Raw genomic sequence first — 23,183 nt, 5'->3', positions numbered from 1 at the left:
GGCAATAAAACTGGAAAACATGTCAAAAATAACAATTTAAAGTTGATGAAAATTGACCAGTGGTTGAGTAACAAACTGGGGGGTATTTATTCAAGAAAATTGACTGCATCTTGGTAAAATAATGGGTGTATATGGTATTTAGACTTGGGACTGCTCCCATCCTCTCTAGTTCCATGTTTCAGGCAGATAGAGTGAACTATGATGACCACCAGATCTTGTTTCTCTCACCAGCTCCAGAAATAAACTATTATGTTCAGTTGATTTTTTTGAAAAAGGCACTCTTATGTTTTAGATATGAGGTGTTCCCCCAAAGCTCATATGGGAGACAACACAAGAATGCTCAGAGGTGAAATGATTAGATTATCAGAGTCATAAACTGATTAGTGAATTAATCCACTAATATGGATTAATTGGGCAGTAACTGTAGGCAGGTAGAGTGTGGCTGGAGGAGATAGGTCATGGGGAGGTGTGACTTTGGGGTTTCTTTTTTGTCCTTGGTAAGCAGAATGCACACTCTTTCTCTCCCTCTTTCTCTCCCTCTCCTCCCTCCTCCCTTCCCCCCCTCTCCTTCTCCTTCCTGGTTGTCATGTCCTGAGGTGTTTTCTTATACCATATCCTTCTGTCATGATGTTCTATTTCACCTTGGGCCCAGAGCTGTGGAGTCAGTGGATCAGGGATTAAACCTTTGAAACTGTGAGCCAAAAAAAACTTTTCCTCCTCTATGTTGTGCTTAACAACTTAGTCACATCCCCCGGCCTTTTTTATATTTTATTTAGAGACAGGGTCTCACTAAGTTGCTGAGTACCTCACGAAGTTGCTGAGGCTGGCTTTATCACCTCACTTTGTTCAAACTGTGGTGTATGCTTTTTTATTTTCATTTTCCTTTTGTTTATTTTTAAGATATTCTTTAGGGAATGCCTGATATATGTTAAAAGTAGAAGTAGTAAAATACAACACATTTTGTAAAGATCTTTTTGTTAAAAATCTTTTTTAAGAGAGAGAGAGAGAGAGAGAGAGAGAGAGAGAATTTTTAATATTTATTTTTTAGTTCTCGGCGGACACAACATCTTTGTTGGTATGTGGTGCTGAGGATCGAACCCGGGCCGCACGCATGCCAGGCGAGCGCGCTACCGCTTGAGCCACATCCCCAGCCCTGTTAAAAATCTTATGAGATGTTTTAGGGAGGGGGCAATAGCCAGATACCCTGTTGAGTAGTACATGTTGTGTGCTGGTTGTCCACAGCGCCATACCAGTGTACTTGTAATGAGGCAAGAGTAAACAAATTAATCTGTGTGTTTCATTTTATTGTGCTCCGTGCATAGTGTATATAAAGGAAAATGAGTCTTAATGTCAATTTACTCTTTCTAGATGCTAAAGAGGTTGGCAGTGTATGACAAAAGTAGAATTGGTCTACTTTTAGTAGTTTTTTGTTGCTGTGACTAAAAGAACTGACAAGAACAATTTTAAAGGAGGAAAAGTTTATTTGGGGGCTGAGTTTCAAAAGTCTTAGTCCATAGACAGCTCCATTCCTCATGGCTTGAGGTGAGGCAGAAGGTCATGGCAGAAGTCTTCATTTTCAAATTAGAACTATTGTTACATGTGTGCAGTTTATTCAAGACTATCATGGACATAGTGGACAAATTGAGTCCTTACTTGAAACATCTACTCTGTCAAAATGTTTAGAAGTGCCTGATGTATGTTAAATGTAGAGGTAGTAAAAAAGCTAAAGTCATATGAAATATCATCGTAAATCATATGTAAATATCTAAAATCATATGTAAATATCTCTTTGCTAAAATTCATATGAAATACTCTCTTTGAGGAATGGAACTGTTAAACCACCTCTGTGAGAAGTACATTACCATCTGTACTTGTTCAGTGATATGGAGGAAGTTGGAGGGAATTGCAAAAGGAAATATGTCAGTGCAGCCATACTTGGATATTCTCAGACATCAGTTTTATGAATGTTTTGTGCATTTTGTTTTGCTCTGTATATAGTGTATATAATGAACAAATGAGTCCTGATTTTGTAACATCTAGTCTCTAAATGTTAAAGAGGTTGCCAGTGTATGACTAAGTAGTTAGTAAGATTAGCACATTTTGTACATTTTGTGTTGAAATTCATAGGAAAGCTTGTCCTCTGTAAATGACTTCTGGATATGAATTTTTCAACCATCTCTAAGCATATATGCCTATACTTGTCCACTGGATTGAAGGTAGAGAGAAGGAAGTGAAAAGGGGAAGGTTCAAAGACAAAATGGTCATATTAGAAGATACTTCAGATTATAACCATTGCTACATGTGTACAGTGCTGTGTGCATAGTGGACAAGCTCTTATGTGGAATATCTAGTCCTTCTAGATGTTTAGAAGTGCTTGATATATTTAAAAGCAGAAGAATTAGAGTAAAACTTGTATATAAGTTTTAAAAACGGATGGGAAATACTGAGTTTGGAATTGTTAAACCACCTCTGAATAGTGTACTCTCTGTACTTGTTTGTTAGGTTGAAGGAGGTGAGAGGGAAGAAGTTGCAAAGATGTTTTGTTAGAGTGTGCTAGAAAACTTAAGCTTGTCCATTGCCCTGTAATGTACATTTCATTTAATTTTGCTCTACTGTGCATATTATATAACATGGACAAAGTAGCCCTGGTTTTATAATATCAAGTCTCTAGATATTAAAGAGGTTGCCAATGTAAAAAAATTAAAATAGGTGTAATCATAAGACAATGATAACTGTTATTGAGCCTGTAAACAAACTATAACTCCCATTGCTAGTGGGAGTATATAATGGTACAGTTTCCCAAATGGAAAACAGTTTGGCAGTTTCTTAAAGTATTAAACAGATTTACCATATGACATAGCAGTCTACTCTTGGTTAATACCCTAGAGAAATGAAAACATATGTCAACAGATTTGTATGCAAATGTTCATAGCAGCATTATTCACAATAACAAAAAGGGGAAACAATGCAAATGTTCATCAACTGTTGAAAGGATAAGCAAATATGGTATAGCCATACAATGAAATACTACTCAGCAATAAAAGTAGTGAAGTACTGATCTATACCACAGCATGGATGAACTTTGAAAACACCATGCTTAGTGAAAGAAATGAGACACAAAAAGACCACATATCATATGATATCATTTATATGAAATGTTCAGAGAAGGTAAATCTTTAGAGACAGAAACTAGATCAGTAATTACCTGGGGATGGGGGTAGGAAACAGGGAGTGACTATGAATGGAAATATTACAAAATCAGATTGGGGTGATGGTTGTACACCTCTGTGAATATACTAAAAATCACTGAGTTATACATTTGAAATGGATGAATTTTGTGACATATAAATTGTACTTCAATAAAATTGTTTTTGAGTGTTTCAGCCAGGCACAGTGGTATAGGCCTGTAATCCAGTAACTTTAGAGGCTGAAGCATGAAGATTGCAAGTTTGAGGCAGCCTCAACAATTTATACCTCAAAAAGTAAATAAATAAATAAAAAGGCCTGGGGGTATAGCTCCGTGGTAAAGCACCTCTGGGTTTAATCCCCAGTACCAATAAACAAAATGAATATTTCACTGACTGCATTTTTCAAAACAAGCAACAAAATATTTTGAATTAATTCTCTTTGAATGAGTTTTAATAAATCAATGAATAGCATGGCTGCATAACAAACAAAACAAGTAGACAAAGGCATTGAAAAGATCTGTAGCACTCATTCTTAAAACCAGTCATGTAAATGACCCCCAAATGTGAAAACTAATTATCAATGCTGGAATCGGTTGGATTCTTTATTCATTGGATTGGAAATACAGTTTGAAGGAAATAATCATATAAATCATTAAGTTTAACTCTTCTGTGCATACAACCAATATAAATATAGTTGACATCCAGATAATGAGATAAAATATTTTGTGGTATGTGTTTAGACAGGTTAAGGCAATAACTTTGTCATGAATAAATAATGTCATTAGATTTCCTTTATACAGGGTTTAAGTAATCTGTCCAGTTTTACCAAAATAATTTGGCAAAGATTATGTCAATTTACATTTCTGCCAACACTTTTAAGTAGGTTCATTTCTCTATGTCTTACGTAACATTGGATATTATCAAATTACCTAAATCTTTGCCAATCTAGTAAGTGCCTCTTTCTTTTTGATTTATATTTCTTTGTCAGTGGTGTGTATCTTTTTACATAATTATTGGAGATTTGTATTTATTTTTCTAATAACTATTTGTTCCTTTGTTTCTTTTATTTCTATTGAAATATTTCAATACAATTAATAAATTAACGACAACAACAAAAACAACAAAAGAAATACAGTAGAAGGGGAAGGAAAAGGGGATGGGGTTAGCAATGATGGTGGAATGTGATGGTCATCATTATCCAAAGTACATATATGAAGACACAAATTGGTGTGAACATACTTTGTATACAACCAGAGATATGAAAAATTGTGCTGTATACATGTATAAGAATTGTAATGCATTCCACTGTCATATAATTTTTTTAAAAATAATAAAAAATAACTAAATAAAAAAAGAAATAGAGTTTGATCATCTTGTTATGGTTTGGCTATGAGGTATCCTACCAAAACCTTATGTTTGAGGTAATGAAGGAATATTCAGAGGTAAAATGATTAGATTATGAAAGCATACTCTTATCATTGGAATGGATTGCTGGATAGTAACTATAGATTGGGGCATGGCTGGAGGAAGTAGGTCACTGGGGTGACCACTGGGGGTGTGCCCTTAGGAATTACATGTCTTGTCCAGGACTCCTCTTCTCAGTCTCTCTGCTTCATGGATGCCCTGACCTGAGCAGTTTTCCTCTGCTATTCCCTTCCACCATGATGTTCTGCTTCACTTTGGGCCCAGAGCAATGACGTCAGCTGACCTTGGATGGGACCTCTGAAGCCGTGAGCCCATATAAACTTTTCCTCTTCTAAATTGTTCTTGTCAGGTATTTGATCACAGCAATGTAAAACTAACACAATCTCTAATCTCAAAATCTGAAGTGTTCCAAAAATCCGAGACTTTTTGCATGCCAGCATAAATCAAAAGGTTTTAGATTTTGGAGCATTTCAGATTTTGGATTTCCAGATTAGGGATGCTCAACTCTTAAAGGCCATGCAAATATTCCAAATCCCCCCCCCCCAAAAAAAAAAAACCCAACCCCGAACTCTCAAAAACAACTCTGAAATTTGAAACACTACTGGCCCCAAGCATTTTGGATAAAGGGTACTCAATCTGTAATTATCACTGTCTTCGAACACTTTGTAACTGGATGCGAAATGGGATGCTTTCTTTTCTCATTTCAAATGAAACTCAGAACAATCTGTATTATATTCTAAACAACACTAAAGTGGTGACTAAAGTGATCTAGTGATCATCTATCCTTAGTAGCTTATATAAGAGAAGGTGAGGTCTCACTAGAAGAGAACATTACATCCATGCACCTGTTCCCCTTCTTCTTAACAAAGGCTTATTAATAGAGATATGTATATATTGCAGCTGGTGGATGACTGTCTAGAATTACACCTTACTTCATGTCCACTTGTTCAGTTGCACTCCTAACAATCTCAGTCACAAAAGGAAAACTGGCACCAGACTAACTGGGCCTAGTTTCTTTAATCACCCTCTGAGATTTTTTTTGAGCCATACTTGGCTTATGATTATATTCCTTCCTAGTACTACTCATTCTTGGATAGGCACATATATAAAGTATATATAGTTTTTTTTCTGTTTGGTTATGTCTTTAAAAATTAAAAAACTTAGAAATTATACACCATCGGTGGAATGTGATAATACAGTTGTGAAATGCATTTTTTTCATACCCATACATTGAAATAGTCCTCACCTTCTGCATCTTTGAGTTCATTATTTTATTTTTTAGCCACATAAAATATCAAAGGAATTTCATTCATATTTGTTTTCTGTAAAAAAAGTCCCAAACTGGATTATTTTCTGATATTTGTCATTTACCTTTAAAAATAGTGATTCTGCCTTTATCAGGTGACATCTTCTGTGCTATTTTTCTCTGGCCCACATACACTATAAGTTATTTCTCTTTGTAATCTGGGACTCTGCTGTAGGATGCAGTCAAATCAGTATTTCCTTCTAAATATTCTTATAGTTGTTGATGAACCTTTTTTAAAAATTTATTTACATGTGGTGCTGAGAATCGAACCTAGTGCCTCACACATGCTAAGCAAGTGCTCTACCACTGAGCTACAACCCAAGCCTCTAAATCAGTACTTCCGTGGTTCATTTTGTGTGTGTGTCTGTGTGTGTGTGTGTGTGTATGTATGTGTGAATATGGAGCTTAAAAAAAAACTCATGCATGATTTAAGTCCTTGTAGTTATGATCTATTTACAGTTCCTGTCAGGGATGTCTTCAGATCCAGCAGATGAAATATGCTATTCACTTACTCCTAGTCTTTATCATTTTCTCACCAAAATATCCCTCTACAGTATTCTTTAAGTGGAAAACACTAAATGTGAACTCAGTATCATGACATGGAATATAGTGATAACAAGTATGAATCTAAAATGTTTGGGGAGTTATTAAAACTGTACCTTGAGTTAGTGGTGTGCCCTGTGGCTTGGTATATTTTTGATCAAAACTGTGCAAATGGTGTTAACCTTGAATTTTTGCTGTGATGTTTTGTGTTGCTATGTTTTAACTACAAAGGGGCAGCATCATTACTTTCAGTGTCTTCCATCTTTAATATGGGTGCATTAGGTAGAGAGGGAAAGGTTTTATAACTTTAAATAACAATATTCATCATCTGATAATGATTCTAGATATGATAGTGATGATTACTAGGAGAGGTTTTAAGAGCATTTCCTATAATGGATGAACCTGTCTGCAAGCATAAACCTCCTCATTTGTTAGAGTAGTATTTATTGTAAGGACCATATGGTTTAGTCTTTCCATTAACTCTGCTAATAAATCAAGTTAGTAAAGTCAAGTAACAGTAGGTTCCATGAAGCAGGTTTTGACTTGGGAGAAAGATACATTTTTAAATGACTTATTTTGATTTACTGATGAAGACATTTAAGTTAAATCATGTTACAGGTAGCCTTCTCCAAGCTTTAGAAATCATCCTGTATTATGATGAGGGTTGAAGGGCCACGGAATTGCTTTTTTCATGTAAAACTTCATCAGAAAATAACTGCCTAACCAGGGAATTAAATAAAAATAAAAAGCACCTCGGAGTTTCATCTGGATTGGAGAGGGAAGCCCAGAGAACTCTATCACCAGTGCCACCAGCAGCTTCAGGAGGAGGCACCATTGTCACAGCTGGCCTCAGTCATCATCAAGTCCTAAATCATGAGCATCAAGGCTGAGATACTCAGTGTGGCACCATGCGCAGAGGGAATGGCAGCCCATAGGAGACAGGAAGGTCTCTGCAGTGAAAGTTTAGGAACAGTAAAATGCTTTAATATAAGAAACAGGTATGTTTCCACACACAGGAATGGCAACAAACTTGATGTATTTCTACAATAGATTGCCACAAAGAAGAAGAACCCCCAAGTAGCACCTCATAATATACAGGATAGAGAATCTGTGGAGTTTGATGTTGTGGAAGGAGAAAAGGGAGCATAGGCAGCAAAGATTGCAGGCCCTGGTGGAGTTCCAGTGCTAGGCAGTAAATATGCAGCACACTGTAATCACTGCAGATATCATTATCCTAAGTACATGTATGAAGACATGAATTGGTGTGAACATACTTTATATAAAGAGACATGAAAAATTGTTCTATATGTGTAATAAGAATTGTGATGCATTCCACTGTCATGTATTTAAAAAATAAAACCAATAAAAATAAATTGTTTATCTGCTCAGGTTGAGATTATTAAGAACCTCATTTTAAGTCTGGAATAAAACCTTCAAGACTGATTTTTTTTTTCACAAAAAGCAACAAATTACAAGCATCTGTTAATAAAGGTCTTTAATAATAATAATGCAATACAGAAACATTTTGGTTTAAAGGTCTGCTGTATTTCTCTAGATTTTATATATGATTTGCTATTCAACAATGTCTCATAAATTTATATTTGTCTTGATGATAATAGATATGATAGAACATTATACATAGTGTATTTGCTTTCAGTTTCTGTAACAAAGTGCCTGCAATAATTAAGAAAAGGAAAGGTTTATTTTATCTCAGTTTTGGAAGTTACAGTCCATGACCTGCCCTGTTGCTTGGGTCTGTGGCAGCACCTCTTGTTGGGAATGTGTGGTGGAGCAACCCATTCACCTTGTGACTGGGAATGAAAAAAGGAAGATGAAAGTTTTGGGGTCTCATTATTTGCCTCGAGGACACACCTTCAGTGGTGTAAGACCTCCCATCATGCCTCACCTCTTGAAGGTTTCCACCAAGCTGAGGACTAATCCTTTAACAAATAGGCCTTTGGGAGACATTCAAGATTGAAACTATTACCCATAGAACATAGTAAGAAGATCTTTCTTTTTCTGATATAACTTCCTCCATTAATGGCAAATGATATGAGAGATCATTTTTACCATTATGTATTTTAATATTGTTAGCCAAAGAACTGAATTTAGAAGTCTGAAATTTCCCTCCTAAGAGAAAATTATAGCAAAGTGTCTAAGAGTCATTTATGGTTTTTTGGGTCCCCCTCCCCCGACATTTTAATCATTTTTGCTTGGGTCTCTTTGACTCATGTGTAGGACCAGGGGAGCAGCACTCCTTCCTTATTCATAGAATTGAATGCTTATACATGATTTTGCTGTTTTTATTTTTCCTAGTGAGAAAGCCCTTGAGGGAATGAGGCTTAAATACTTGCAGCTGATTATCTTAGCTGTGTCATAGCCACAGCCCCAATAAGCCAGCTCTCCAGCCCCTGAATCATGACTGCTCAAATTTATACTGCAGCATTTAGCTTCCCAAGGGGTGTAATTACTTTCTCCATGATTTCTAGTGTTTGAAATGACCTAATCAAAAGCCTTCACCCCTGCTTTCCTCTGGTGTGTGGCAAAGCTAGCTGCATTTATAGCAACTGGAAATTCCAGCAGCCTGGTTCTTGCTGGCAGATGGCAGCAGGACTGGCTTGGGGGATGCTTCTGGGAAAAATCAAGGGCTCAGCAGTTCTGTCTTGTGCTGTCCTGGGCAGAAAAAAACTTGACTACTTATCATCCCATCCTCCTCCACCATAAGCCTTAGAAATGAGACATGACCCAGTATGCATACTGCTCAGCGTGCCATAATAACCACCAAAGGTACCATTCTACCTTGTCCTTCTGGTGGCTGAGGGACTTGAATTAGACCAGAACAGATGATGCTTAACCACTTCTGAAGGACCATGCATTTAGTCACTCCTAAAATTTACAACTTAGACCTGGTTTCTAAGATTTTCTTTGTGTTTTTTACTTGTTGAAAATCGGTGGTAGCATTATGGCCATGCTCTTCATATGCTTCTTCAGGCCTGATGGATTTTTTTTCTCACTCTATTTCAGGACTCATCGTCGGGGTGATCTTGAGATATGGCACCCCTGCCACCAGTGGCCGTGACAAGTCACTCAGCTGTACTCAGGAAGACAGGGCCTTCAGCACCTTATTAGTGAATGTCAGTGGGAAGTTCTTTGAATACACTCTGAAAGGAGAAATCAGCCCTGGCAAGATCAACAGTGTAGAACAGAATGACATGCTGCGGAAGGTGAGCTGGCATATGGTTATCTACAACATGGTTGTTGATTCCTTGGCTCCATCTTGACCTTGTGGAAATCCTTCCAAACTCCTGGAATATCAACATTCCTGGTTCTCAGTTTTGCCAGGAGGCTTTTGGGCCATTACGAGAAGATAAGAACCTTATTTTACTCATACCTTTCAGATTTGTGGATGACCTCCTGGGCTTGTTAGGATCTGTTGTAGATGTGGGCCCCTGATTATGCAGTGAGTTTGTATATTCACATTTATTTTCTCCAACTGCCATTTCTTCCTTACTATTTTTTCTTATCCTTGTGGTTTAGAGATGAGATTGTTTCTTTCTTAAAATAACATTGATTTCACTTTAAACTTATTTATTCAGAATTCAGAAATGTGATTCTTAGTTTTTTGTGGTTCTTTTCCCATAGTCTACAAATATTTGAGGGCTTACTCTCATTGAAGACTGATGCCAAAGGCCCAAAGAATCTTTAAGGGAAGAAGAACTTGTCTTAGAATTTGAGTCCAAGCATTTTTCCTTTGATATCAGAGTAATAAAAATATTTCACAGGAAAATATATTGTGTCTTTTCATGTGGGTGATTTCAAAGATAAATGTGATCTATACTTATTGACACATATTCCATTACCTTAGAGACCAGGGCTTATCATTAGGCGGACTTCTGTATAGCAGGTCAGGGGAATCCAGGTTGTAGAAAGCCCCTTTTAATGTAGAAAAAGCTAATGTGTATAATGACCTGCATTATACACAGGTGTGCTCCAAAAATTAAATTATTGTTCTTCAAATATACTGTTCCTTAGAGCAAATTATTCTCTATCTGGAATATTAATTATGACCATCTTCTCTCTGTCCCTAATGGCAGTACTGTTGTGCTCTTTGCTCTCATTTCATAATAAAGCATGGAATTCCCATTAACATTGTGAAACTAGATGCAACTGAATGGCATTCCAGTGTATATACCATGCTAATCACTGTTTTGAAATGACAGCATGAATCCTTCATATTGGATTGCATAGAATAGGGGAAAACAGGGAAATGATACCCACTTATTTTCACCTTTTAGGTTGTGATAGAAGATGAAGCTGACTTCTGCTCTTTTTATCTTAAAAACATTTATTCAAATCTCTTCTTTTTGAAATTCTGCTACCAGAGCAAAGATGGGAAAACAAATAAGGTAGAGATGATTATTGCTAGGTGAGGGCAGAACAGGCATATTAAGGCAATGAGGTTGGTGTGAAGAACATTGAACTGTGATAAGAAAACCCTTGAGCTTGTGGGTACATTATTTGGTTTTTTGATATCCATCAAGTCTGACTATTTATGGGCCCAGGTTCCTCATTGGGTAGGTACTGCCCAAGATTCACCCTCACTCTGACATTCCCTCTTTTGTAAATTATTCTTATCTTTAGCAAGAAGATAGAATAAATATAACTTGCAAGAATCACTCTTGTTTTAATTAGGCTGATTAACATCTCCAGTTTCTAAAGAGAAAAGCTAATTTTTAATAATTAGAATGAAGATTTAAAATAATTAATTATAATAAAGCTGATTAATCCACCCACATGAACAAATTCTTTAAAAAGGTTAGTGTGTTTATAAGATATTTAATTCTTTTTGGTATGTGGTTAAGACATTGCTGTCTAGAAGTTTCAGAGTGATTTCCTTAAATAAGCCTTACAGGTAGTTTCATCCCATTGGAGTTACTGAATTTATGTTGATGTTCAGGAAGCTACTAAACTCACTAATGACTTTGATCTAGGCCACATCAAGTATTACAGAAGGCTGGTCACTCAAAAAAGACTTAAATTCAGTAGAATTATATCTATAAAGGACTACATGAGAGAATCCAGAGGGTTAATAATCATGACAATATTTTTAATGCAGTTAAGACATAATAAAGATGATAAAAATCAAGATGTTTTCGTTTATTGTGGAAAAACATTGGCCCACAGCTCTCTGTGAGTTCTTAACATTGAATTGAACCGTTATGTCTTAACATGTGTTAAAACAACACACGGAGAGGGCCTGGGGATGTGGCTCAAGCGGAAGCGCTCTCGCCTTGCATGCGTGCGGCCCAGGTTTGATCCTCAGCACCACATACAAACAAAGATGTTGTGTCCGCCAAAAACTAAAAAATATTAAAAAACACACGAAGATCATACGTCAGAAGTGCTGTGGGGAGAATATGCCAGTCCACAAGGAAGACATGATTTTTCTTCTGGGATTAGTCCAAGATTTGTCACACTGATGTTATTTACACCAAATGTTCAAATTCAGTCGTGACTTCAATATTGAGCAAATAATATAGCACTAGTTGGCATTAAACTAAAGGTTGACTTTTTTTTCTTTTTAAACTTTCAGGTAACATTTGATCCAGAGGTATTTTTTAACATTCTGCTGCCTCCAATTATTTTTCATGCTGGGTACAGTTTAAAGAAGGTAAGAAGGTTTGCTACTAATGTTTTAAGGCATATGAATCTCTGTGTTAATTTACCTGCATAGTTTTCCAGTTTTTCCCTTCTCTCAGATTCCTTATTACTGTCTTCTGCACCCACTCAGAGACTATAGGTGACTCATGATCAGTGATTCATTTCTGTTTCAAAATCTAGAACTTTTCTATACTTCCAGTATGAAAGTAACTTGGTGCAGCTATTCTGGAAAACAAAGTAGGAGTTACCTATAAAACTAAAGTTGAATTTGCCATAAGACCCAGCAATTCCATTGCTTAGGGTTTATCTCAGAGAAAGGAAAACTTATATTTACACAAAACCTGTACCTGACTGTTCATTCTACCTTACTTATAATAGACAAAAAAACTGGAAATAACCAAAATGTTCTAAGTAGGGGAATAGCTGAACAAACTGTGGTGCATCTATACCATGGAACCGTACTCAGCAATAAGATCAAACAAACAATTAATACTGATACCCAGTGTATCAGTATCAGTATCACTGGGTGTCGGTATTGATATTGTGATATTGGTACTGTGTATCAGTATCAATAGTTTTTTTTTGATCATTTTGGATGGACCAAGAAGTCATTATTAAGATCAGCCTGAAAAGATTACATACTTTATGATTTTATTTATATAGCATTCTAGAAATGACAAAATTATAGGATTGGAGAACAAATTAGTGGTTGCCACATATTAGGGATGGTGGGAGGGTCAGGGTTGGGTGAGTATAAAAGGATACCATAAGGGACAGCTTTGTGATGATGGAAAAATTCTGTATCTTTTAAAAAATATTTTTAGATGTTGATGGACCTTTATTTTATTCATTTTATTTATATATGGTGCTGAGAATCAAACCCAGTGCCTCATACATGCTAGGCAAGCTCTCTACCATTGAGCCACAACTCCAATCCCATAATTCTGTATCTTAAACAATGTCTTTTTTTGTGGTGCCAGGGATCAATCCCAGGACCTCATGCATACTAGGGAATCACTCTCCCACTGAGCTACGTCTTCAGCCAAGTATTGTATCTTGATTGTGCTAGTAGTTGTGTATATCTGCACATGTGATAAAATGACATTGAACTATGCACATGCACTGTACCCATGTCGTTTTCTGTGTTTTCATATTTGCCTGTAATTATATAAGATATAACCGGTGGAGGAAACTGGGTGAAGAGTACAGGGGACATATCTGTACTGTCTTTGCAACTTCAGTGAATCTATAATTTTTCTAATTTTTTTCTGCACTAGGGATGGAACCCAGAGGTTCTGTACCACTGACATACATCCTCAGCCCTGTTTATTTTTTACTTTGATATGGGGTCTCACCAAGTTGCAGGCTGGTTTTAAACTTGAGATCCTTCTGCCTCAGCTACCTGCTTCAGAGTTGTTGGGATGACAGGCATACACCACCACACTGGCTACCAAAATAAAAAATTTTAAAGAACATAGAATCATTATTATTGAGGGTTATTGTGTTTGATATCAATATTAGACCTAAGCCTCAAGTTATTTAAGATACTAAAAGTGTGGGTGGCTCTTTCCCTCTTCCTTTGATGGAATATTGTGTGGAAAATGAACCCCCAAAAGGCCTCCCTGAGATAACTTAAGCCATGGTAGTTATTTCAGCTCTTGTTTCAGTGAGTCTAGAAAAGGGAAATATTGGCTGACAATAAAACTGAACGACAGCTTTAGGAGCTAGACAATGCTAGGATCTACTGGGGGGAAAAAGAAGAAAGAAACAAATTACCTATATTAGCAATGAAAGAGAAGATGTTACTAGAAACTTCAGAAATTGAAAAGGATAAAGAGGAAGTACTAAAAACAATTTTGACGCAAGTAAATTTGACAAGCCAGGTGAAATAGACAAATTCCTTGAAAGACAAATTATGAAAACTGACCCAAGAAGAGATAGAAAACTTGAACAACCCTATGCTAATTTAAAAATAAGTTTATAATTGAAAACCATAAGCCAAGATGGATTCATTGGCAAACTATAGCAAGCATTTAAGGACAAAATAATGCCAATTCTACATAAACTCAGAAAATAGAGGAGGGGGGCTGGGGATGTGGCTCAAGTGGTAGCGCGCTTGCCTGGCATGCGTGCGGCCCGAGTTCGATCCTCAGCACCACATACCAACAAAGATGTTGTGTCCGCCGAGAACTAAAAAATAAATATTAAAAATTCTCTCTCTCTCTCTCTCTAAAAAAAAAAAAAAATAGAGGAGGGACCACTTCCTAAATCATTTTATGAGAGAATGCCTGCCTTTCAGTCTGGTTCTTCTGGCAAAGCCATTTTGCAGTTTTTAAACTATTTCCAATTGATACAAATATAATTATAGTTTTTGGAGTGTCTGCTATGGACAGGAACTTTGCACATATTTATTTGTGTTTTTCATACATTCTGTGTAATCCTCACTGAAACTGGAAGAAAATGATGGTGGTTATATGTTAGCTCACATTGCTTTCTCCCCAGGCTTCTAATGGATTGAAAATGGATACAAAGGCCAGGCATGGTGGTGTATGCCTGTAATCCCAAGTACTCAGGAGGCTGAGAGAGGAGGATCAAAAGTTCAAGGGCCAGCCTGGGCAATTTAGTGAGACCTTGTCTGAAAATTTTAAAAGGGGCTGGGTTGTAGCTCAGTGGTAAAGTGCCCTGTGTTCATGCGAAAAAAAAAGGAAGGAAGGAAGAAAGAGGGTGTGAGGGAAAGAAAAGAGACACAAGGAATTAACTCATGATTTAAAATCAATTTATTATCTAAAGTCTCTGATTAACCTGTGTTGTACATAGCTTAGTCGTTAATAACAGATCTCCTTACAGCCATTTCAAGAATTGAAGACAGATGCCATTTAGCCACCGGCTTGGTCATAGCCACAGGTAGAGAGGCTAAAATGCAGAGATTATAGAATTGCTGAGACTGCCAGAGGCTGCCTCTTTTGCTCACAGCATGGAGGCTTGAGGAGCAGGAATGATTCCCCACCTTGTACAACAGGGTTAAGTCATTTTCTCCTTTCATAGGTCAATTGACTCTTCCTTACTACATCACCTTCAGGGTGGAAAAAGGAGTCGGGAGAGGAATGGAACAGAACTCCTCTTTCTACTATGGGTACTTGAGGAGCAGGAGGCTGTGGGTTTCTGCACATCAGTCCAAAACACATTTGTGCACTCACATGTAGCATCCATCATTTCACTGATGATGAAACTGAACTCAGAATGATTAATGGTGCAGATGAGGTTACTTAGATGGTATGGGACTGAGTCAGGGTTATGTCCTCTCTGACTCCAGGGCCCAAGGTCTTCCTTTGTGCTGCACTGCCTCTGGATTTAAATTTTCTAATAAAACAAACCATATCATTTTTCTGACTTCATCTACGGGGTTGCCAAAATCATCTGAAATTGCATGTCACTTGTTGACACCTAATGAATAGGAGATGGTTATTATGAGTATAAATAATGTTATTCTTCACCTAAATGGAACTTCTTCTTCAGATCAAATGGGTGATGAATAATTTGGTATTTTAAATAACTAATCTTAATGTATAATCAAAATAATAGCCACTTTAAAATGATGCCAAATCATGGGTTGTGAAAGCCACTCAGATGGTTGAAAAACACTTTATTTTTGCAGAACCTTCTCTTCATCAGCCCTATTTTCTCAAAAGGAAAACAAATAACAGGCTGTGCCAGTTCCCAGTCAAAGTTGTTTTTGACATGCTAGTTTTTTGGATTATCAAATATTAGTCACTTTCCTTTTTAAATAGACCTTATAAAGGTACTTAAATAGTTGGTTTTTGCTGTGGTTGCCACCTCTGATTAAGCCTATTATCAAATAAATGTGTAGTAAATATTTTACCATTTAATTGATGCTTTGTAAAAGGATACATGGAGACCATTTAACCTATGCACATATAGTCCTCAGGCAGACAAGGCTTTTTTTCTGACTTGAAAAAGGTTACCATTGGAATTAGCTTTGATTTTTGTGCCACCCCTCACAGTTTGCTTACACGGCATTGGATGGTAAAGAATACATTTATGAAAGCCTTCATTTTCGGTGAACTGCCCCCACCAAACACTGCACACATATGCACATGTGCGTGCGCGCGCACACACACACACACCGTCCCCCACTTCCTTTCTCCATCCCTCTCATGGGTGCAGGTACAAGTTATGTAAAACATATCAGTGGGAAATGGGAGAAGGTAGGGTTTCCGAAGGAGTATAAATATAAGGCTTAATGGAAATCAGGTGGATTTTTACCAACAAAAACCTTCTTGAAGGCTTTACCAATGCATGCCACCATCTCCTTTGTCACTTTTGGCCATTTGGTATATAGTAGGGGAGACTCTGTACCATCGTATCTGTATTATAGCCCAATAGGAATAGGATGAAAGATGTAGCATTTCATTCCACACCCCCTGTACCTTCTCCCCTAGAGAGAAGTGGTCAGAATTGAGGAGTTCAGTAGCAGAGCAGCTTATGCAGTGAGAACACAACGAACTGGGGTCTGAGGACTGGCTCTCCAATTTGGAGCTGTGATTTGGTGGATATATGACTTTAGGAAACTCATGTCATGCCTATGAGCCTTATGTTTCTTTCATATAAGATGGTTCAAATAATAATTTCATACTGGGGCATTATGAGAATTGAATGTACTAATGTATGTGAAAGTACTTCGAGAACTGTGAAGTACACATTTAAATACTAGATCTATTACAGAAATAAGTGGCATATCTCTTCAAGGCACAGTAAAATTTTAGTTCATGTCAGCAGATATGAATGGGAGATGGATAATTTGTGTGTGTGTGTGTGTGTGTTTCTAGAATATATTATGAATGTATTTTTGGTGGTAGATTTGCATTTCTAATTTTGTGCTCTGGTTAATATCATGAATATGAATTTGTCTAATGCATATTCATACTAATCCTGGAGATGATTACCCAAAAGAAAGCTGAATTGCAAAGAAAGCACATCTGGGATTGAAATTTGTTCCTGGATACTTCTCATGGTCTCATGTCTTGTCCTTGATGCACTCCTAGCACTTCCTCATTTAAGCCCTTAATGGAGTTTTTAAATGGAAGCAGGCTCATAGTTGTTGTTGTTTTAAAATCTGTTTTTAAAATGCTGGTGTATGAATGTATTAGCATAAAAACCATTAGGGACAATGATTTAAGAGGCAAACATAATGTGTTCATAATATGTCCAAGCAGCACCCTCATTTGGCAAGGCAAGTCCTTGAATAATTCTCTTCTGAGCAGATGGCTTAGGGACATTAGATGTTCTTTGACATCTTCTTTGCAGCCCCAGATAGGGCCAAGTATTGGGGAATGCCAAAGCCTAAGTCTTGGACTCTATCTGTGACACTGGCCAGAGGACACTGACAGCTCTTTGGTCCTATTTCATGGTGGCTGCGTGTTGTAGGTTGGGTTATTCTTCTTGTGCCCTGCTTTTCCTTGACATTGCTCAACTGGCATGTTGGGGATTTGATGCCTTTAAAAAAATTAACATGTTCCTGGCCTTTGTTTGATTAAGGTGTATGGAGGATTTAGTTCTGATTGTCAAATGAGAATAGCTTTTGCCTTGAGAAGTAAGAAACAGGGCTGACAGTCTCAAGAACAGGCATAACTTTTCCCATTATTAGAATTTTCCATGGGCCTAATGACATAAATGTGTGTGTGTGTGTGTGTGTGTGTGTGTATTTTAAGGTAAGTATTATGGTAAGTAGTGAATGTGCAGAAGCATTAAAGATTGCAGTTTCACCACTTCTTTCTGAATAATTGTTAGATCTTATATTGTTATGGTTTTCTTCCTATATAAATTTACCCATCATAAATGCAGCTGTCTGTTTTCATTTCTCCACTTATGTCTCTATTGTCCCTCTTTCCAAAACCCCCCAAATCAATTCAAATGTATATAAGGATATGTTTCAGGTCCCATGATAGATATTTAGGACTGTGTTTTCTGATCCTAAATTAAATAGAAAACTCCTTAGATGGTACTTTCCTACTTACTGATTTCGTACATATATCTGTGATGATCTCAGGTACCACCAGAACTGGAAGTAACTAGCTGCATCATGAAGCAGAATGATTTAGGTTAAAACTATAAAAATTATTGGTCTATTTATGCACATATATGCATAAATACATGCATATACTCTTAATATAATAAGCTAGAATAGTTTTGTCTGAAGCTTTACTAAGTCTTTGCTTGCTTGCTCAGCAATTAGCAATGCAGATGATATTTTAAAACTATGATGTTTAAGGCAAAATAGCATTATTCAGGAGTGAATTTAGTTGTTTGAAATAATGGAAGGAGTAAGTAGAGTTTCACTTTTTTAAATTTTTTAAATATGTTTTTAGTTGTTGATGGACTTTATTTTATTCATTTATTTATATGCAGTACTGAGAATTGAACCCAGTGCCTCATACCTATGAGGCAAGCACTCTACCACTGAGCCATAACCCCAGCCCTGGAGTTTCATTTTTAAAGACTTCTAAATGTATTTCTTATGCTTGCTGTCAAACATAAAAATGTAATTCCTTTTTTTTTTTTTTTTGATTTAGAGACACTTTTTCAGAAATCTTGGCTCTATTTTGGCCTATGCCTTCTTGGGGACTGCTGTTTCTTGCTTCATTATTGGGTAAGTGAATCTCTGTCATATAACCAAAGTGATATGCCTCCTAAAGAGATGAGATCCATATGGGAACATAGAGCCCAGTAATTTAAAATAGTTTTTATTTTTTTATGAACTTGTAAACAAAAAATCCCTCCCATTCCAAAGTAAAAACAAAATTCCAGGTCACATGGAAGTTTACAATGATTACATTTATTTAGACAATGTACATACATGTTTGGTTGTAAGATGTTAACTAGATTTCTGTAACAAATATGTTTTTTAATACCAAAAACATTATAGACTTAATGAAGAATCCTAAGGATAATCTAGTAGTCACTAAGTTTTTCTTAAGTCTTTATTTTAGATGCTATTATAGCACAGGTAACCAGGCAGTCTTTCATATGCTCAAACACTGGAATCTTTGGCTGGTACCAGATCAGCTGAACTTGCAAATGAGAAGCCAACCATTTAAAGAAGGTTTTAAGTTAACAACTTACAAACCCCATGAATGGAAAAGCCCTAATTGAAAATTTATAGCTATCACAACTATGACTGATGATAGAGTCCAGTATTTTGATGTTTGTGACTGATGACAGGATTGAGAGCTACCCTATCAAGTATGGTAGTTGTTAGCCAGGTGTGACTATTTAAATTAAAACTAATTAAAATGAAATAAAATTGTGCCCAGTTCCCACATCTTGGTTTCTAATATCATTCTCTGATAAAAACAAAAAAAAGGCTTAGTCTAGGGCTAGGACAGGAGACATACATGAAAATGGAGCATCTTGTAATGCCTGAAAATAAAGAAGTACTCAAAAGTCAAACAGATAAACACAAGGCTGTAGAGCATCTCAAAGGGATACAAGTGCCAACTTGAAAGCTCCTATAATGGACAATCCCCTCTATGGCTGACGAATAACAAAATCAATGACATTGTATTAGATTATCACCAAAATATGAAATATCCCTGAGTCCACGCTGATATAAATAAATGATTGGATGAATAAATAAATGGTTGAGAAGAGGCAAATCTATGCTGAATTCCAAATAATTTGTGTAGATACATCCCCTTCAAGCTACATTCCTCAACCCAACTTCACTTCAAGTGTGGGTGAGGAAAAAAGGGTAACTTTAAAAGTGAATAAAATGTGGAAGATAATATTTGAGTCAGAAGATCAAGGTCAACATCAATGATGATAAGTGATATGTACACTTGTTGTTTGTGATAAAGGCACTTTTTTACCCTGCTCTTCTACCCTAGAATGCATCACCTTAGTCTAACCATGAAAAAAATCAGGTAAATCCCAATTGAAATACACTCTACAAAATATCTGCCTAGTACTCCTCAGAACTGCCAAGGTCGTCAGAAAACAAGCAATGTCTGAAAAACTGTGTCACATCCAAGAAGAGAAGAAAAAGATCTGATCATTAAATACCAAGTGGCAGCCTGGGTGGGGTCCTAGAGCAGAAAAGGGACATTAGGTAAAAACTAAGAAAATCTGAATATAGCAAGGACTTTGATTTTTTTTAAATTAGCTGGAAACCTGGAGATAAAGGTAGGGATCTTTTATTCTATCAAAAAAGGAGGGGCTTGGGTTTGTTCTTTAAGAGAGAACAAATTACTGAAGAGCCAACAGGTTACCTAATTGGCATTAATGACAGTGAGAGGCAAGATGGGGAAAAGGTATCTGAGAGAATTCTGCTGCCCAGGTCTAAGATTGTGGTGGGAAGAAATGCAGAGGAAGGTCTAGTTTAAGGAAATGTTTCAAAGGTACATGAAAGAAGCCTTTGATGAAAAACAAAGGGAAAATCAAATCTGCATCGTAGAGTTGCTATGACCTGAAATTGAAGTGGGTAAGTATCTGGAACTATGCCTGGCACACCCTAGGAAGCATTAAGTTATGGCTATTTCTTCTCATAAGGATCATATTCTGAAAATAGTTATTATGCTCTTTTCTTAGCCAATCACTTTTCTAGGCATCCAGGACACAAAGATAGGCAATGGCATGGTCCTTATTTTCATAGATCTTGTTATTAGAAAGTTGGCTGTAGCATACAATTAGTTAATTACATGGTTATTTTTACTCCTAATCCCTGCAGCTATTGTTGTCACTGGTACTACCCCTCCAAACACACATGTAACACATACTAGGCCTTTTAAGTACTCCTCACTGTTCCCAATTTGTAAGCTGTCATATAGGAAATATGCTTTAGCCAAGCTGAAAAATTGAACTTGGTGATCCCTGCTGGACCACATCACATTCTGAACAATATAAGGAGGGCTGCTGCTGGCCTGCTTAATCCAAGCAGAGCAAGAAGCCATACATGTTGATGGGAACACTGATGTAGTCTAGTAGGATATTTGGGGGATTTGCCCCTTTGACACAGAAGGCTGGGATAGTGATAGGCTGACCATTTGGATCTTTATGACCAATCCATTTTTTTTTCTCTCCAACTATATCCAACCCATTCTTTTTTTTTTTTTTTGATTCTGGGGAGTGAACCCAGGGATGCTTTACTACTGAGCCACACCCACAGTCTTATTTATATTTTTATTTTGAGACAAGGTCTTGCTAAGTTGCTCAGAGCCTCGCTAAGTTGCTGAGACTGCCATTGACCTTGCTCCCTTCCTGCCTCAACCTCCTACGTTGTTGGTATTACAGGCATGCACCACTGCGTCCAGCTCAACCCATTCATTTTCTATGACTTTAAATGCACTATGTTAGAATTCTGTGAGTTTTGTAGCAATTTATTATACATTATGCCAGGCCCTATCTCTATCTTTCCCCTCTTATTACCTAGTTGCTTAAGATGCCTTAATTTTGTTGCAAATTTTCGACCATGCTTCATAGTTGCTACAGTTGTTGTTAATCACAGCTTTATAAATGAAATAGTCATATGTTTCAGCAAGATGACATTAGCTGCAAACCATTACTGCCATAATTCTGTTTGCCCATGTTACTGGTAAATGTCTACCCATTGAAGGTACCTAATGCTTTTCTAAATCTCCCTTAAAATATTGTATTCTTGCGGGGCTGGGGTTGTGGCTCAGTGGTACAGTGCTTGCCTAGCATGCATGAGGTGCTGGGTTCAATCCTCAGCACCACATAAAAATAAAATAAAGCTATTGTGTCTCTATACAACTAAAAAATAATATTAAAATTTTAAAAAAATATATTGTATTCTTAGTACCAATCCATTTACATTTTGTAAGTTTTTTTTTTCCTTACATAGTTTACCTTGCCTTCTTACAGAAATCTCATGTATGGTGTGGTGAAGCTCATGAAGATTGTGGGACAGCTCTCTGATAAGTTTTACTACACAGATTGTCTTTTTTTTGGAGCAATTATCTCTGCCACTGACCCAGGTATTTGTATATTTGGATTTATCATTATGAAACTCCATTATTTAACCTTAATTTTGGAACAGTCATTAACTTTTGTTGCAGTAGAGAGACTGTAGTATTAACAGAATGGTGGAGGAAGGGAATAGTAGGTAGGCCTAACAGACTGAGACTTTCTAGGAAGAGTATGCATTTACCTTTTTATTATTATTTTTGTAGTGATGAAATATATACAATATAACATTTACCACCACAATTATTTCTTCTTTTTCTCTGTGGTGCTGGGGATAGAACCCAGGGCCTCATACATGGTAAGCAGAGCACTCTACCACTGAGCTACATTCCCAACCCCATCTTAATCATTTCTAAGTGTATATTTCAGTAGTATTAAGTGTATTCACATATTTGGGTAACCAGTCTTTAGAACTTTTTCATCATGTACAGTTGAAACTTTATATTCATTAAGCAACAAATCCCCTTGTCTCCTTACCTTGAGCCCTTGTCAATCATCATTCTACTTCCTGTCCCTATGAACTTCACTATTCTAGTTCTCTCATGTAAGTAGAATCATACAGTATTTGTCTTTTTGTGACTTTCTTGTTTCATTTAGCATAATGTCCTCAAGGTTTATCCATATGGTAGCATGTAACAGATTTCCTTCCTTTTTAAGGCTGAAATTTTTTCTATTGTATGGACAGACCATATTTTGCTTATCCATTCATCCGTCAGTGTATACTTGGATTGTTTCCACCTGTTTTGAGAATGACAAATTTGGACATAGTTTTTATTCTTAACTGTCTTCTACCTTCTTTTAGGTAGAAGGTTTAAGCAATACCTTTTGTTAGTGGAAACATACATTGGTACCTGTAGTGAATGTGATTTTTAAAAATTTTTAAATTTGTTCTTTTTAGTTTTATATGACAGTAGGATGTATTTTGACATTCATACATGGAGTGTAACTTTCCATTTTTTTGTGGTTGTACATGATGTGGTGTTATACTGGTGGTGTATTCATGTATGAAAATAGGAAAGTTATATCCATTTCATTCTTCTGTTTTTCCTATTCCCCCACCC

At 36.6% G+C, this 23,183-nt stretch overlaps 1 protein-coding gene across 2 annotated transcripts in view; it reads left to right on the top strand.

Annotated features, from left to right (window-relative positions):
- The window catches only part of SLC9A7 (solute carrier family 9 member A7), a 146,366-nt gene that overhangs the window by 60,532 nt on the left and 62,651 nt on the right, over positions 1-23,183 (top strand). For both annotated transcript variants that reach the window (XM_081277314.1, XM_081277313.1), the window contains exons 2-5: positions 9,487-9,686; positions 12,056-12,133; positions 18,714-18,790; positions 22,021-22,133. In XM_081277314.1, the coding sequence (XP_081133440.1) occupies positions 9,487-9,686; positions 12,056-12,133; positions 18,714-18,790; positions 22,021-22,133 (468 nt within the window). The remainder of the gene's footprint in view (positions 1-9,486; positions 9,687-12,055; positions 12,134-18,713; positions 18,791-22,020; positions 22,134-23,183) is intronic.

Source organism: Spermophilus citellus (assembly GCF_964194105.1).
Source record: "Spermophilus citellus genome assembly, chromosome: X".
NCBI classification, from domain to species: domain Eukaryota; kingdom Metazoa; phylum Chordata; class Mammalia; order Rodentia; family Sciuridae; genus Spermophilus; species Spermophilus citellus.
This window is presented reverse-complemented; position numbering and strand designations above follow the sequence as displayed.